The sequence below is a fragment of the Schistocerca americana genome, chromosome 3, assembly GCF_021461395.2.
Source record: "Schistocerca americana isolate TAMUIC-IGC-003095 chromosome 3, iqSchAmer2.1, whole genome shotgun sequence".
NCBI classification, from domain to species: Eukaryota; Metazoa; Arthropoda; class Insecta; order Orthoptera; family Acrididae; genus Schistocerca; species Schistocerca americana.
In genome coordinates this window covers 232,967,553-232,985,932 of record NC_060121.1, presented here as the reverse complement: position 1 = coordinate 232,985,932, position 18,380 = coordinate 232,967,553, and the positions used below count along the sequence as shown (strand labels likewise).

Below are 18,380 nucleotides of genomic sequence, written 5' to 3'. Positions count from 1 at the left end.
AGCTGATTATGTTAGGATGCTCAGGTCGTGCATTCGAAGACGTCTCAAATAGAGAAGCTTCCATTATTGGAATTGCGAATCCAATTGCACTTAAGAGCATCGACAATAAGGCTTGATCCGAATCTTTTGTACATGAATGCACTGAGCCCAATCAAACGTGAAGATAGAAGTGACCATGGCCTTACTGTAGAAATCATAGCATGTGACAAAGCAACACATTTTTCTTTTGTTTATCTAGAGATCATTTTGACTAAAAAAACAAAAAAAAACCAAATGGAATAAAATTGACTTTGAAGTGTAAGAATGTTTAGTAGTCCCAAAAACTGGATGCCTTTGTAACATGAAATTTCAAGCCGCATTTCTCTATACCTTCATCAAACCAGTCTCCTGACTGAAGACTACAACAACACAACCTTTGGTAACTAGACAGTTTTAATTCGGAGTAGACCCTTTTGAATTACAGCCGTTAGAGACGACTTTTTAGCTAAGCTGGTAAAAAGGAACGAACTGTGACAACTGATTGCAACCAAATGGCCACCCCGTTTTTGACACTGAAACAAGTCATTCGATGCAAAATTTAATACTCTTTCATTTTTGTATGGGCTAAATTTAATATACTGCTTAGTTTCCCAGTAATAGGCAAAAAACTGAAAAAGTGCCAAAATTTCTTGATTTTTTGGCCATAAGTTGTCGTGAGGGTTTTGGAGGTCGAAAACTTGGATTCAACATACTGTCAACGATATAAATAAGACAAAAAAATAAAATCTTCTAGCTCATTTTTTACAAGTAAAAGGCCTTTTTTGTGCAGCATTACTGGACTAAGTAGGCAGATGTGACCTATGCTTTCTTCCAGCTTCTGGGCACGATTTTTGGTTCCATAGATCTATGATTTATTATAATTAACAAAGGGGCTAGCTCATCCACAAATTGGGTATAGAATTTGTAAGGATCCATGGGGCCTGGGAGCTTTGTTCAGTTTTAACGATTTCAGCTGTTTCTTAAAACCACTGAAACAAGTTCCTCTTTCAGTCATCTTTTCAGTGGTGTGAAGATTGGACTGTGCTGGTTTTTCCTTGGTAAAAGAACATTTGAAAAGAGACTTAAGTATTTCTACTTCTGCTTTGGTGCATCCAATTTCAGCTCTTGTCTTGTCCATGAGTGACTGGACACTAACTTTGGTGCAGTGTATGTTACTGGCGAAATTATACCACTTATATTTAGGGCTGGAGGCCTTTACACCATACTCATACTATGTTTCACTCTACTCAGCAGACAAATTGTTCATTTTGATTTATTAACTGTTTTGTGTTATAAACTGCAATATGCCATTTTAAGGAAACGGCACATTGAGTGTATATCACAAATGTGTCACCCTTATCAATAAACGATAGTTAATGACACATCAACAACATACACCTCTAAGAGAGTCTATGATAACGAAAACAAATGACGAAAATCGCATGAGTACAGTGTTGCATAATTCATGGTGTTGTGGATTACAAATTTAGATGAAGTAGAGTCACATCCCTGTGCATATTAATTTTTTTCATCTTAGCGTTGTTGACATATAGGAAGTAGGTTCGTGTTCCTGTATACGTTAATTCTTCTTCATCTTAGCATTGTTAACAAAGTCTTGCACTTTCTTATAAATGTAATACAAGTATGTTCTCTAGTATTCGATATTATTTATTTTTCCATGTGATAGAAAACTAAGGATGAAATACATATTTGGCTGTTTATTTCTGAACATGTGGCGATTTTCGAGTGTGTGGTTACGTAGGAAAGGAAGAGGAGAGCTTAAATTGCTCTTATGGAACGTGCAGCAACTAAATTCATATTCTTCCTTGTCACAATTATTTCACTGTTTATTTCTAAATATGTGGTGATTTCCAAGTGTGTGGTCAGGCAGGAACCTTAGAGGACAGTGTAAATTGCTGTGAGTCAAATGAGGTTCAATATCATTCATATTCTTCCTTGTCGCTAATATTTGGCTGTTTATTTTCTAACGTATGCAAAGATCATTAAGATATTTCATCTTGATAAATGAAGAACCACAACAGCTGTTAAATTATCCTTTATTCAAACGACCGGTTTCGCAGCTTATAGTTGTATACTCAGGTTTAAATCTGACTAGCAAACTGGGGGAAAATAAACAGTATTGTCTATACTTTAATTTAGAAAATAATGTAGTAACTAACGGAGAGTACTCACAATCAGTTCATATAAAGACCATACCTCAGTTTTACAACCAATGGCAGTTCCAGCTGGTATATTTCTGCTGCTAACGACATGTCCTTCGTGCCACTAAGAGCCATTACATATGACCACAAATTCTTTGGCTTTTGTGAAAGTTCTTTCAACAATATTCTGCTCATTGAGGGCTTCATGCAGGCTTTCTTGACTGCCAAACACATTTCATTCAGCATCTCTCTGTCTATATATTTCTACACTTTCTTAGTGCTTATTATGCAACACTTTCTGTTTCTTTAGAAGTTTCTTTAAAGTGACTCTATACAATGGAGGATCGGCCTCACCACGAACTGTTCTATTGAGTACATGTCTACCCTGTGCACGGTCAACTGTCCTTATAAACCTGAGTCATAGTTCTTGTACATGCTCCTGTCCTGAGCTAATAGTTCCAAGTTCCTCGCTGAGATACGACTCTAGTGCTTCTTTACACAGTTTTCTGAACATACCAAGTTTTCTACTTGTTTTAATTGTCCTTTGATATTCATTGTTGTTATTACTGGTGTCTGCTATTAACAACAGTTGCTTTACAGATTGGCAGATTTCTGTGCTTGTGTGAAATTCAGTCCGCTTTCCGGAGGCATAAGACATCACCGTCTTCCGCAATGATTTTCGTGCTCTTTCAACGAGGCAGCTACAACAGGCGTTCTGTCTTCAACTGACGTTCGGGTCACATGACGTCCCTCCTCGCTGTGTGGTGCAATCTTTATCTTGGCCGCCGAATTTACGAAAGCGTTGTTAACGATTCGATCGCAGCTAAATGTTTGAGACAAGCAATAATATAAATGTCATTGCTGTTCATTTCACTCATATCAGTTTAAGCAGTCCTCTTAGTTTCTTGCCTAACGATACCATCTGAAATCGCGACATATTTGAAAAAAAAACAGCGAAATGTTTACGTAAGTAGCAGGAATTTGAGTTTTCGTGTATGTAAGTAACATCGACTACTGTAGAACATACTTCTATTACACGAATAATAAAGATCCAGAACCTTCTACGAACGTATAGATGAGGATACAGCAAAAACCAAACAACCTTCTTTCGATTTCGTCACTGATCGTTTCTTACCACAAAACCACGACTAACACTTCCAATTTTGTGCGCTATTATTGTTCATCTTTTAGGATGTCCTAAGGTCGAAGAATACGTCTAACGCAGCGAGCGATGGACGTCGCATGATCCGCATTCTTGTCTCATTGACGAACACACAGTTACAGCAATTCCTTGGGCATGTGTAACCTCCTTGGACATGTGTCTAGATCACAGATATTGTTGTCAAACAGCAACAAAACAGTGTGCTGTATCAGCTGTGTTTATAGCGCGTTTTGTTGGAAGGGTGCATGTGGTGCAACGTTTTGGTACGGTGTTGTGGGATTTTAGAGAGATGACGTTGTTGCGCTTCATACATAAACGACGACGACGCCCTATATCGACACGAGTCTGATTCACAAATTTTAGTTTCACGTAGGTTAGTCTCATATCATACTTAACTAATCAGCGTGCGACGTATAATGTATGAAACTTCTGTATAGTTAAATTATGTTCCAAATCACAGAATATGTCGTCCGTAAGAATAAAAAGGATTTACGAAACGTGTTTCTATGGGTTTTCCTTACTTTTGGAAACCTGTACAGCTTGAAATATCGGAAATTATTTTGAGGTAGATAGTAGGACATCCAGATATTTATAAGATTATTTGTAAATGATGTATCAGTGATGATAACATAATTTTTTATGGAACGCTAAACCCTGACCTTTATTATTTCATCCAACAGATACGGCTTTTCTGATGAAAGCGAAAGATGGACAAAAGGCTTAAATATCTTGATTCACAGTTTCGATCATTAACGTCGTGCCATTTTTTTTGCAACTGTGTGCCCAATACATTAAATCCTTCACACTAGTTTCATGGAAAGCGCCAGAAATTGATATTTAAATTGGCAACTGTCTCTTTCGATTGGTTTGCTTCTCAATATCTATTTGAGACTGAACTATCTGTACCATAGGTCATGTCACTTTATAGATGAAGTTATTCAAACATACGGCTCTAAATTCCACAGAATTTTGTCTGATCGTTTCTAAAACGTTATTCACTCATAGTTTTATAAAGTTGCAGCTTGATTTAGCTGCCAGTAGACTACGTTTGGTTGCAGATGGCATTATTTATGAAAAGTGGACAGTCAGATTTAATCAATGATGATACTATGTGGTTAACACAATGTTCCATGACAATGGCTCTCTCTTTTAATAGTGCATTTGAGACCATATTATCTTCCTTAAACCATCAGCCTCCCAAAAATCTGTCTTGGCATATGCAACTAAATCATATTGTGCGCTAGCTGACTGTGGGAGCTAACTGAACTTATTGATATCAAATATCGGCTTCATACCATGAAATAATAGTGTTGTATATGATGTCATATTTATGCTAATAGGAAGAGATCAGAACACTTACATTCTATTTTTTGGAGTGTGGGTAGTGTGTGATGAGAAATTGATCTGTAGCATATTTTGAAAAACAGATTAGGCAGAAGGGTGACAGTTCAGTTGAGAGTTGACAAAGCCAACAAATGTGAATTCAGAATATAGTTCTTGTGACAAGCTGATCTGTAGTGTAGCATGAGGCCCAGTTTAGGTTGAAGGTGACAGTGTGGTTTGAGTTGATGAAACAGTATCGAAGGCTTCAGTTATCCAGATAGTGTAGCAGTAAACAATATGGAACATTTTAAAATTCAGAACTTACTAGTTCTCTAAATTTAATGGCATACCTACTGTTCCTTTTGATAAGAGTTATATAGTGGCCTGTTCTCTTGCACTTTTCATAGTTGATGTAAAATGTACTAGTAAGTATGTAATATGCACCAAGATAGTAGTTGGATGTTCTATTATGTACTATAGCATTTCCGAATTTACTTTCAGTTTTAGTTAAGTGCTGTTGTAACAAACAGTATGGGGCATATGTTCTATTGTTGCACCAGCATTCATATCTGTGGGAACTGCTGAAGGCATAGCATTAAGAAGTGCCCTGCCCAGAACAATACTCCCCAGTTTTGAGGGAGAGGTAATGAAACTACACAATTGTGACAAAATAACTAATCCTTTCTACTGCAGGTCCTAGATGCCCAGTGAGATTGACTGACCTTCTGACCTCTTGTACCAGTGGAACTGTCCCCTCCAGTTCCAAGTGAAAATCCTCTGTTTATGATTGTAGGTGTGGTGCCCCTTGCACAGGTGGAACATAAATGTCAATTAACACTTCTCCAAAAGCTTAAACTAAAACTTCTTGCATAGTATTATTGCAGTGGAACTGTAACAGGTTTTACCTCAATGTTGCTGAGCTCAACCAACTGATCACTGCTTATCCTTTTATCTTCACTGAATTACAATAAACTAGGCTCTTAAAAAATAACCATGTGTCCACAAGAAACTATAATGCATTTTAGTAAGAAGTATGCTAATGCCAACAGAGCATTGAGGGGAATCTGTACTGTGATATAATACAATATCTTTAGTGAGTAAGTGTTCCAAAATGCTGTGCTGAGAGCAGTTGCAGTCTGTGGTCAGATAACAAACAAGGTAACAACCTACAATGCCTTATTTACCAAACTGAAGATTACATACCAAGATATAGTGGCTCAGTGGAAAAACTTCTCCTACTCTTCTTGTCACTGGCTGACTTTAATGCTGAAAAGCAACTGTGTGGCAGTACAAAGATGTATAGAAGAGGAAGATAATATATAAATTTATTACATAGCATGATCTATGCCTATTCAGTACTGCAGCTCCAACTTATTTCAGTGCAGCCAGTAGCACATACTCTGCTATAGACCTCTAAATTTGTAACTGAGTCCTCTCTCCTGTATTCCAGAGGAACACCCGTAATGATTTATGCAACTGCTGTCAGTTTCCTGTCACTCTCTCCATTCTCAACTTCTAATTGAGAGAAAGCCCATTGCATTGATCAAGCAGAAAATCTAATTGGTCAGTTTTTAGTGCACAAGTAGTGCTTGAAATTAAGTAACAAAGGGAGTTGACAGTATCAAGTGCAAAACAATGGAAATGATCATACTTGCCACAGAAGCAACATACATCTCTCCTCAGAGTCGCTTCATCAGAAATCCTTGCCATGAAAACTCGCTGTTTAATAAGAATGGGAATAAAAGGAATTTTGGGAACTTTATATGTTATCGTTGAGAGTTCATACACCATCTTCACAAATGTGGCATAAACTTTGCAGCACTTCTGACCAACAGCTCTCAACAACAGTTTCTAGCATCCTTATCAGTGGTGACATTATCACCGACCCTTCTGTCGTGGCTGAACACTGTGTTACATTTCACTGAAGTATCTGTGTTCAGTAATTACCATGCCTTGTTTTTGTCCTGTAAGAGCATAATGGAGTCTGCCAATTCGTATAAAACACTTGCAATCTTATGTCCTTACACTCATTTAAGGGTAACTGCATAATTCACTGGCACTATGTGAAGACACATCATCAAGACTCGACAAAATCCATAACCAAATGCTGAAACACCCCTGAAATGATAGTAAAAGAAACATTCTGAGACCTGTTACCACTTCTGGCCAGAAGAGCAATTTCTCCCCTAGTGTAGGGAGATTATCATTATCCCAACATTAAAACCAGGAAAAGATCTTTGTATTCTTGTCAACTACAGACTGAGCTCTCTCTTGAATTGAATATATAAACAGCTCGAAAAGGTGGTGGATGAATGTAAGCTGTGGAGCATTGAATCTAAAGGATATCTACCCCATAATCTATTTGGCTTTACAGAATTCCATCGTATCGCTAACCATTTTATATACTTCAAATGCAAAACACATTCAGATGCATGCACACTGAATTGCTGTGTTCCTCTGTTTGCAAATAACGCATAATGCTAGGTAACACTACCACATTCTTAATACACTCTAAATGTGGGGATTCTGAGGTTGCTTGCCACCATTCATCCAGAACTTTGGATATCTCCAGCTGCTTCACATTCAGATCAATGCGTTCATCAGTAACCAATATTTACTAGAGAATAGAGTCCCCCAAGCATCAATCCTGATTGTCGTTGTTGTTGTTGATGTTGTGGTCTTCAGTCCTGATACTGGTTTGGTGCAGCTCTCCATGCTATACTAGCCTGTGAAAGCTGCTTCATCTCCCAGTACCTACTGCAGCCTACATCCTTCTGAATTTGCTTAGCGTATTCATCTCTTGGTCTCCCTCTACGATTTTTACCCTCCACGCTGCCCTCCAATACTAAATTGGTGATCCCTCGATGTCTCAGAACATGTCCTACCAACTGATCCCTTCTTCTAGTCAAGTTGTGCCACAAGCTCCTCTTCTCCCCAATTCTATTCAATACCTCCTCATTAGTTATGTGATCTACCCATCTAATGTTCAGCATTCTTCTGTAGCACCACATTTCAAAAACTTCTATTCTCTTCTTGTCTAAACTATTTATCGTCCCGTGTTTCACTTCCATACATAGCTACACTCCATACAAATACTTTCAGAAATGACTTCCTGACACTTAAATCTATACTCGACGTTAACAAATTTCTCTTCTTCAGAAACACTTTCCTTCCCATTGCCAGTCTACATTTTATATCCTCTCTACTTTGACCATCATCAGTTATTTTGCTCCCCAAATAGCAAAACTCCTTTACTACTTTAAGTGTCTCATTTCCTAATCTAATTCCCTCAGCATCGCCCGACTTAATTCGACTACATTCCATTATCCTCGTTTTGCTTTTGTTGATGTTCACCTTATACCCTCTTTTCAAGACACTGTCCATTCCGTTCAACTATTCTTCCAGGTCCTTTGCTGTCTCTGACAGAATTACAATGTCATCGGCGAACCTTAAATTTTTATTTCTTCTCCATGGATTTTAATACCTACTCCGAATTTTTCTTTTGTTTCTTTTACTGCTTGCTCAATATACAGATTGGATAACATCGGGGAGAGGCTACAACCCTGTCTCACTCCCTTCCCAACCACTGCTTCCCTTTCATGCCCCTCGACTCTTGTAACTGCCATCTGGTTTCTGTACAAATTGTAAATAGCCTTTCGCTCCCTGTATTTTACCCCTGCTACCTTTAGAATTTGAAAGAGAGTATTCCAGTCAACATTGTCAAAAGCCTTCTCCAAGTCTACAAATGCTAGAAATGTAGGTTTGCCTTTTCTTAATCTAGCTTCTAAGATAAGTCGTAGGGTCAGTATTGCCTCACATGTTCCAACATTTCTACGGAATCCAAACTGATCTTCCCCGAGGTCGGCTTCTACCAGTTTTTCCATTCGTCTGTAAAGAATTTGCGTTAGTATTTTGCAGCCGTGACTTATTAAACTGATAGTTCGGTAATTTTCACATCTGTCAACGTCTGCTTTCTTTGGGATTGGAATTATTATATTCTTCTTGAAGTCTGAGGGTATTTCGCCTGTATCATACATTTTGCTCACCAGATGGTAGAGTTTTGTCAGGACTGGCTCTCCGAAGGCTGTCAGTAGTTCTAATGGAATGTTGTCTACTCCCGGGACTTTGTTTCGACTTTAGGTCTTTTAGTGTTCTATCAAACTCTTCATGCAGTATCATATCTCCCATTTCATCTTCATCTACATTCTTTTCCCTTTCTATAACATTGCCCTCAAGTACATCACCCTTGTATAGTCCCTCTATATACTCCTTCCACCTTTCTGCTTTCCCTTCTTTGCTTAGAACTGGGTTTCCATCTGGGCTCTTGATATTCATACATGTGGTTCTCTTTTCTCCAAAGGTCTCTTTAATTTTCCTGTAGGCAGTATCTATCTTACCCCTAGTGAGATAAGCCTCTACATCCTTACATTTGTCCTCTAGCCATCCCTGCTTAGCCATTTTGCACTTCCTGTCGATCTCATTTTAGAGACGTTTGTATTCCTTTTTGCCTGCTTTATTTACTGCATTTTTATATTTTCTCCTTTCATCAATTAAATTCAGTATTTCTTCTGTCACCCAAGGATTTCTACTAGCCCTCGTCTTTTTACTTACTTGATCCTCGGCTGCCTTCACTACTTCATCCCTCAGAGCTACTAATTCTTCTTCTACTGTATTTCTTTCCCCCATTCCTGTCAATTGTTCCGTTATGCTCTCCCTGAACTCTGTACAACCTCTGGTTTAGTCAGTTATCCAGGTCCCATCTCCTTAAATTCCCACCTTTTTGCAGTTTCTTCAGTTTTAATCTACAGTTTATAACCAATAGATTGTGGTCAGAGTCCACATCTGCCCCTGGAAATGTCTTACTTGATCCTCTGGTGCCTTCACTACTTCATCCCTCAGAGCTACTCATTCTTCTTCTACTGTATTTCTTTCCCCCATTCCTGTCAATTGTTCTGTTATGCTGGTTCCTAAATCTCTGTCTTACCATTATATAATCTATCTGAAACCTGTCAGTATCTCCAGGCTTCTTCCACATATACAACCTTCTTTTATGATTCTTGAACCAAGTGTTAGCTATAATTAAGTTGTGCTGTGTGCAAAATTCTACCAGGCGGATTCCTCTTTCATTTCTTACCCCCAATCCATATTCACCTACTACGTTTCCTTTTCTTCCTTTTCCTACTATCGAATTCCAGTCACCCCTGACTATTAAATTTTCGTCTCCCTTCACTATCTGGATAATTTCTTTTATCTCATCATACATTTCTTCATCATCTGCAGAGCTAGTTGGCATATAGACTTGTACCACTGTCGTGGATGTGGGCTTCGTGTCTATCTTGGCCACAATAACGCGTTCACTATGTTGTTTGTAGTAGCTTACTCGAACTCCTATCATTTTATCCATTATTAAACCTACTCCTGCATTACCCCTATTTGATTTTGTATTTATAACCCTGTATTCAGCTGACTAAAAGTCTTGTTCCTCCTGCCACCGAACTTCACTAATTCCCACTATATCTAACTTTAACCTATCCATTTCCCTTTTTAAATTTTCTAACCTACCTGCCCGATTAAGGGATCCCACATTCCACGCTCCGATCTGTAGAATGCCAGTTTTCGTTCTCTTCATAACCACGTCCTCTTGAGTAGTCCGCGCCCGGAGATCCGAATGGGGATCGATTTTACCTCCGGAATATTTTACCCAAGAGGACGCCATCATCATTTATCCATACAGTAAAGCTGCATGCCCTCGGGAAAAATTACGGCTGTAGTTTCCCCTTGCTTTCAGCCGTTCGCAGTACCAGCACAGCAAGGCTGTTTTGGTTAGTGTTGCAAGACCAGATCAGTCAATCATCAGACTGTTGCCCCTGCAACTACTGAAAAGGCTGCTTCCCCTCTTCAGGAACTATACATTTGTCTGGCCTCTCAACAGATACCCCTCCGTTGTGGTTGCACCTACGGTACGGCTATCTGTAATGCTGAGGCACGGAAGCCTCCCCACCAAGGGCAAGGTCTATGGTTCATGATTGTCACTCTGACTGTTTTATGTTCAAGTCACAATATCCGCCAGAAACCAACCTGTATGATAGAACAAATTCCCCCAGTGGTAGATCATAAATGTCACCTTTTTTGTAGTCTCCATCAATGGCAACATGCTCTCGGTGAGCTCCTAGGTTTCCCCATTGCTGTATGTAAATGACCTCTGTGTACATTACAGCTCCAGTTCAATTGAGCTAAATGTTAGCTCCAGGGAGCCATTCAGAAGGCTCAAGATTTGTCCCTGAACCATGGACGCTAGTTTTCCCTACAAAAACTCGTGCACCATGCACTTCAGTAGACTCTGGATATGCATCTGGATCCCAAACTTTACCTAGGTAAGCGAATGTTAGGAATGGTGGAAAAATTTTGCCTCGGGTTTTATTTTAATTGAGAAGTTAATATGGTTACCACACAAATAAATAAATAAATCAAATAAATAAACAAGCTAGTTAAAGGTTAACTACATGAAAGAACAGGCTATGATTACTCAGTGGCACCTCCTGGAGAGTGTGCTGTACAGTTCTATTACCTCTCGCATCCTTCGTTGACATGGATCTGCACTTCCTCTCATCCTCCAGCTGTTGGGCGAGGTCACCCTCCTGGGTACATTTCCCTCCATCTTCTGTGCAGTATCGCTTTCTGCGCTGTCGACGATAATGGACTTCTTAGCTCGTTTGCACCTGATATCCAGCACGGTAGCCAGTTCGTTGTGGTGGGGCCATCGTGTACCCTGTTGGTTGTAGCCCCCTGACCACACAGGGATTGCTCTGCTGACGCCTGTGCCGTTAACTCCCCACGTATGCCAAGGAATAGATGCGCGTCACCCTGGGACTCCCAGCAATGGTCATCCTGCCAGGTGGCCTTTGCTGTGGCTGGGTGGCACCCGTGAGGAGGGTCCCTGGTTGGAGTGGGTGGCATCAGGACGGATGGCACGTCATGAAGCGTAGTACGTCATCTCTTCCTGGTGGTCAAACACCAGCAGTCTCTAAGTGGTCAAGGTCTAACTTCAATGCTAAGAAATATGTCCTCAAATTGCCCCCCCCCCCCAAATCGTCCCCCCCCCCCCTCCCGGCCACACCATGGGAGGAACGCCAGGCTAAGGATGGCAGCGAAGCTTATTCACCACGGTACCTCATATGTACGAGAGTTGATGGGGAATATTTCTTGTCAATGAAACCTCAGTTTTTTGTGGAGCATTTAGGGGACAAGTTTGGGGAGGTGGAGGGCTTGTCCAAAAACCGATCAGGGTCGGTCTTGATCAAAACAGCATCCTCTGCCCAGTCATGGGCACTACTCGCCTGTGACAAGCTGGAGGATGTTTCAGTTTCCATCACACCTCATAAGACCTCAAATATGGTCCAGGGTATCATATTTCACAGCGACCTTCTATTGCAGTCTGACGGTGAGCTGCACACCAATTTAGAGCAGCTAAGTGTCCATTTCGCCCAGCACGTCCGCCGGGGTCCGAGGGATAATCAGGTTGCTACTGGTGCTTTCATCTTGGCCTTCGAGGTTGACACATTACCCGAGAAGGTCAAGGTGATGGTCTACCACTGTGGCGTAAAGCCATATATCCCTCCCCTGATGCGGTGCTTTAAGTGCTGGAGGTTTGGCCATATGTCTTCCCTCTGTATTTCCAGTGTCACCTGTTGGGATTGTGGACGTCCTTCACATCCCAATACTCCCTGTGCTCCACCTCCCATCTGTGTCAACTGCAGAGAGCACCATTCGCTGACACCTGCCAGTGGCTGAAGCAACCACAGGTAGCTGGTTGTAGGGATTCACGGTACTCCTCAGTCTCTGAGCCTGAATCAGTGAAGCCCTCCCCGCTGGACAAACGTAAGGAGCAGCGATAAAAACCTAAAAAGAAAAAGACCACCAAGAACCAAGGCACTGCGGTGGCACCCACACGACCACTACCTACAAGCTCTGTGTCTGAGGATGAGGTGGAGATTCTGGCGTCCGCTGAGGACCTAGATCTCGCTGGACCCTTAGTTTGCCAGTAGGTTAGCAGATTTCTACCAGTAAAGTTGCCCACTGGTAGGAGAGGTGAGTATTCAGATGGTCTGCTGTTAAAGCCTGTTGGTGTATAGTTTGATGTTGCCATGTAATGTGATTGGTATAGGCCAAGTGTACAAAAAAAAAAAAAAAAAAAAAAAAAAAAAAAAAAAATTGGGGATGGCTAACTATTTCATCATTGTGTGAACTGTGTAGTTATTGGCACAGCCAAACACAAGGCATCCAGCATTTCAAACAAAATGACTGAGATGTCAAATTAATAGTACCCAAGATTTGGAATCCATAGGCTAGTAAAGCATCAAGATCAAATATGTTCTGTGCTTTGTCAGAGGCTACTGTGCTGCCACCAATGTAGGAGGTGTTTGTTGAATTTCTGGTGCTGCTGCTGTTGTTGTTCAGCCAGTTGCTGCTGCTTTGGAAGAGACTATGTATCCAAGCTTGGTTTGTCCATAGAGTTTGTGGGCATGCAGAGTTTGTGTGCTCTTGATGTGCACACAAGTTTAAAGGGAATTCCACTAGACAGTGCAAAGGCCAGGAAGCAACTAAGTTACAGTTGTAGATCCATAAACGAGTTGCAGGCAGAGTTAAAGTTCAGCACCATTCTTTGTTCAAGGAGCCAACGGGCTCACTTAAAAAGAACACATTGGAGTCATCTGATTTGCCTATGTGATTTGGAGTGAGCATCACCTAGTGTTCTGTACCAGTGCCAAGCACTGCCTATGCATGGCATCTGTATCTATTTTGGGGTTGCTGTTTATCTCTAACATGGGTACAAGGATTACTACTGCTACTACTGTCCAGCTGTAGAATTGCTACTTTCAACTGCTTAGGTTAGATGAAGTGTTGCTAATATACCTTGGAAAGAACACACCTTTTTGATTTGCAGATTCTTTCTTTGGCAAGAGTACCAGCCAGTGTGCAGTGCTTGTAGCTTATGCACATGAGTATGACATTTTTGATGGAATGCGCAAAGTTTGCTCATGAAAGAAGGTGGGAGTCTTATGATTTTGCTAGAGACCTTACTTTTAGGTACTGCATTTGTTTGTTCTTTTACAGATAAAATGGAATTAAACACTCTCATTGCTGATGGTGCTGCTGAAAATGACTTGCAGCAAATGAAGGGAGATCGAATTGGCAACACAATGTACAGTGAGAGATCTGTCCTAAAGACACTAATAAAGCTGTCTCAGGTATTGTTCACGCTAGTTTTCTCATTATCATCAATTACTTTTATGTAGGTGGTACAAATGATTTTTATTTTCTAATCCTTCAGATAACAGAGTTCACAAGTGAATTTGAAGAAGAGCTGTGCCTTCTTTGGGATATGACAGTTGAGGAAGATGTGGTAAACTTTCTTATGAATAATAACTTTTTGGATCTTGCTACTCACATTATAATGACCATTGAGGATAACAGGCTCATAGTAAGTGATTCTGCTTCTTTTCTAATATATTATGTATTTTTCTTTTAATGCAGCTCTATGTTGACGTAGTCATTAATCACCTGTGTGGTTTCCTTCATGTGCTACCTGTTGTGGACACATCATTGTCACCCATCTCAGTGACCAGAAATCACCATATTGTATTTTGTCACACCGATTTTGTATCATTTTTTATCTGTGATCATACCCCACTCCCACTTAAAGACAAACTAATAACTTCTGAGGACTTCCTCACCCACCTCACCTCTATCCCCTAGTCTCTCTCCAATGATAACAAAGAAATTTCCTTTACAAATGAAGGCTACTATGCAATATACTAGGCATGTCTGTTTGCTTGCCAGAAAATCTGTACCAGCTGTCTGAGATTCTCATCTAGGAGTCTTGGTACAGTGATTTCATTCCTTAAGTCTATAATGAACTCCAGTGCTTGTCTAAATCCCGTGGCCCAACCTGGAACTTTCCACACCCACCTCCTACATATTTCTCAACTCCTACATGCTGTGGTTCGACTGAAAGGATTTCAACCTTTAAGGCCTGTACATACAATCCAGTGCTAACCTCCTCATAGACTTTTTAGAACAGCTCTTCCTTACCCTCAAAAGTCTTAAACCCCTTCATGTGGTTCAGATTCATTGATGACTTCTGTACACTGTGGACATTGAGTCAAGACAACTTCCCTCCACTTCTTTCTACATGGTACTTCACTGCAGATCAAGTAGCTTATATGCGTGTTGGTATCTTTCCCTTTGATGATATCTTAGAAATGTCAGTCCATATTAAACTGATCTACTGCCAACAGTATCTCCAACTTATTACCTGTCATTCTTTCCACATGAAGAAGTATGTATACAAACATAGCTGTGTGTCTACATTGTCCTAGTTTATTACATAGCAGCACACTGAAATTTGATGGGGTTCTGTCAGATGGAGTGGGCTAGAAGAGGACAGAAGTAAGGCAGGGATGGAAAGGTTAACTGACTGCTGGGAGGAAGATGCGACAAGCACATGGGATAGGAATATGGCACAAGTCAGTTCATTATGGCACAGGCAGAGGGATTTGTGTGTGGTGTATAATGAAGTGGAGGAGGAGTGGACTGAGATCAAGAGATAGAACAGAGATAGACAGAGGCTACAATGATAAGGACATGAGTGTAGAGTGAGTGCTGTACAGATTCGGGGCCAGCTACGGAGGTGGGTGTGAGACAGAAGCTAGTGAAGATTGAGGCATGGCATGTTATGGAATCAAAGGTTTTCTTCTTCTTTTTTTAAGAATTATTTCCATTTACAGTACAGAGACCAGATATGTTGTGATTGTGATGGTTGTGGTGGTGGTGGTGTGGTTGTGTGAGAGGATGGGGGGAACTGATCTCACCAGAGCCACATTCTTATCACACGCACTTGCTGCCTCTCCCTCCCTGCAGGCAGCCACACTCTACATCTACATTTAGAGGGTGTTACAAAAAGGTATGGCCAAACTTTCAGGAAACATTCCTCACACACAAATAAAGAAAAGATGTTATGTGGACATGTGTCCGGAAACGCTTCATTTCCATGTTAGAGCTCATTTTGGTTTAGTCCACCTACGCTCAATGGAGCATGTTATCATGATTTCATACGGGATACTCTACCTGTGCTGCTAGAACATGTGCCTTTACAAGTACGACACAACATGTGGTTCATGCATGATGGAGCTCCTGCACATTTCAGTCGAAGTGTTCGTACGCTTCTCAACAACAGATTCGGTGACCGATGGATTGGTAGAGGCGGACGAATTCCATGGCTTCCACGCATTCCTGACCTCAACCCTCTTGACTTTCATTTGTGGGGGCATTTGAAAGCTCTTGTCTACGCAACCCCGGTACCAAATGTAGAGACTCTTCGTGCTCGTATTGTGGACGGCTGTGATACAGTATGCCATTCTCCAGGGCTGCATCAGCGCATCAGGGATTCCATGTGACGGAGGGTGGATGCATGTATCCTTGCTAACGGAGGACATTTTGAACATTTCCTGTAACAAAGTGTTTGAAGTCATGCTGGTTCTGTTGCTGTGTGTTTCCATTCCATGATAAATGTGATTTGAAGAGAAGTAATAAAATGAGCTCTAACATGGAAAGTAAGTGTTTCCGGACACATGTCCACATAACGTATTTTCTTTCTTTGTGTGTGAGGAATGTTTCCTGAAAGTTCGGCTGTATCTTTTTGTAACACCCTGTATATCTGTATACTCTGTAAACCACTGTGAGGTGCATGACAGAGGGTATGTCCCATTATACCAGTTATTAGAGTTTCTTCTTGTTCCATTCACGTATGGGTCACAGGAAGAATGAGTGTTTGATTGCCTCTGTGCTGCAGTAATTATTCTAATTTTATCTTCACGATCCCTATGTGAATGATATGCACAGGGTTGTAGTATATCCCTAGAGTAATCATTTAAAACCGGTTCTTAAAACTTTGTTAATAGACTTTCCCAGGACAGTTTACATCCCTCCCATCTATTCAACCCTCCCTGCGACCATTCTCCTCTTGTTCACTCCACTTGGTAGAACCTCACATCCCAATCAAGTTGCAGTCAGCTGGGGCAGTGCATCTGTACAGTTGTGTGTGTGTGTATGTGTGTGTGTGTGTGTGTGTGTGTGTGTGTTTAATTTATATGCCTCCCTTAACAATACAATAAGCTGTTACTTTTGATCTTCAATTATATATTTTGATCAAGACTTTTCATCGCCAAACTACTTATACTGGTAGACATATTGCACACTAAAGTGAGGCTTCACTCGTGTCAATTATGAGGTCTTTTCAAAAAATTCTGGATCATTCAGAATTTCACGGTAATTGTGTGTTGAAATGAAATTCAGTTGGCATCCCTGAACATGTCTGTGTTTAATGTGCAACTGCTGGAAATTTCATTGTTGTATGTCTGTTAGTTATTGTGTCAGTGCTGTACTGAGTAGAACGTTGTCACATAGTTTGCGAATTTTGAGGTGGCAGAGTTAGAGGAGCAATGCATCTGCATTAAATTTTGCGTGAAACTCAAGAAAATCTTTACACAGACACACCAAATGAGAGTGCTTAAGCTGTACTTGGTGTTGTGAATGGTTCACATGGTTTAAAAATGGCTGGACAGAAGTTAAAGCAGATCCTCTTTCAGGATGCCCTTTGGTGTCTACCGACAACTCTCATGTCAGGAAAATCATTGAAATTCTTGCCACAGGGACAAACTGTTAATCTATGATATTATTGGTATGTGTTGCCATGCCTGTGAGAATATTAGAGAAGGAAACAGCCTGAAATGTGTGAGACAATTGATGGCTCTTGCATCACGATAACACACCTGCACATTCGACTGTTGGTGTGTGACTGTTGCACAAAAACTGAAATCATTGTGTTGCCTCATCCTCTGTACTCTCCAGACCTGGCCCCTGTTGACATGTTTTTGTTTCCAAACTTGAAAACCCCCATCAAAAGGACAAAGATTTGCAGTGATACATGAGATATAAGAAAATTCACAGACAGCACTTCACATGATCCAGCAAGAGGCATACCAAGACTGCTTCCAGAAGTGGAAATGACATTGGAATTGGTGTATCAGTTATGGAGGAGAGTATTTTGAAGGAGACCATGCACAATAAGTAAAAAGTAAGTGTAGAAAAACTTTGTGGACGAAGTTCCAGAATTTTTTTAACAGACCTCGTTCATATTTATAGAATACATTATGTGTTTTATGTAGCTTTCAAGACATATATTTTAAGCATTTCATATAGGGTGACAGTTATTGAACTACATGAAAAAAATAAATGTAAATTAGTTACAAACCACAGAGCGCATACACTTCGTTCAACATGAAAACATCATTACAAACATTCGGATGTAGGTTATGACATGTTTGATATGTCTGCCGTCATTGGCATCGACGAATAGTGAAATTCTGCATGACCTGCTGAAGTGTCGAAACATCGATGCTGTCGACGACCTTCTGGATGGCTGTCTTCAGCTCAGCAGTGGTTTTGGAGTTATTGTTGTAACCTTGTCTTTAATATAGCCCCACAGAAAGGAATTGCATGTGTTCACATCCGGAGAATATGACGGCCAGTCGAGGCCCATGCCGGTGGCCTCGGCCTCTGGGTACCCCAGAGCCAGAATGCGATCCCCAAAGTGCTCCTCCAGGAGATCGAACACTATCCTGCTTCGATGGGGCCAAGCTCCGTCTTGCATGAAC

At 40.7% G+C, this 18,380-nt stretch overlaps 1 protein-coding gene across 2 annotated transcripts in view; it reads left to right on the top strand.

The window, feature by feature from the left end:
* Positions 1 to 3,428: 3,428 nt before the first annotated feature.
* Positions 3,429 to 18,380, top strand: part of LOC124605276 — a 102,987-nt gene continuing 88,035 nt past the window's right edge. Inside the window, exons 1-3 of one of the 2 annotated variants that reach the window (XM_047136847.1) lie at positions 3,429 to 3,715; positions 13,780 to 13,913; positions 13,997 to 14,146. In XM_047136847.1, the coding sequence (XP_046992803.1) occupies positions 13,785 to 13,913; positions 13,997 to 14,146 (279 nt within the window). In that variant the 5' untranslated portion in view covers positions 3,429 to 3,715; positions 13,780 to 13,784. Of the gene's footprint in view, positions 3,716 to 13,500; positions 13,714 to 13,779; positions 13,914 to 13,996; positions 14,147 to 18,380 lie in introns of those variants that run through there. The other variant, XM_047136846.1, reaches the window with a different exon arrangement.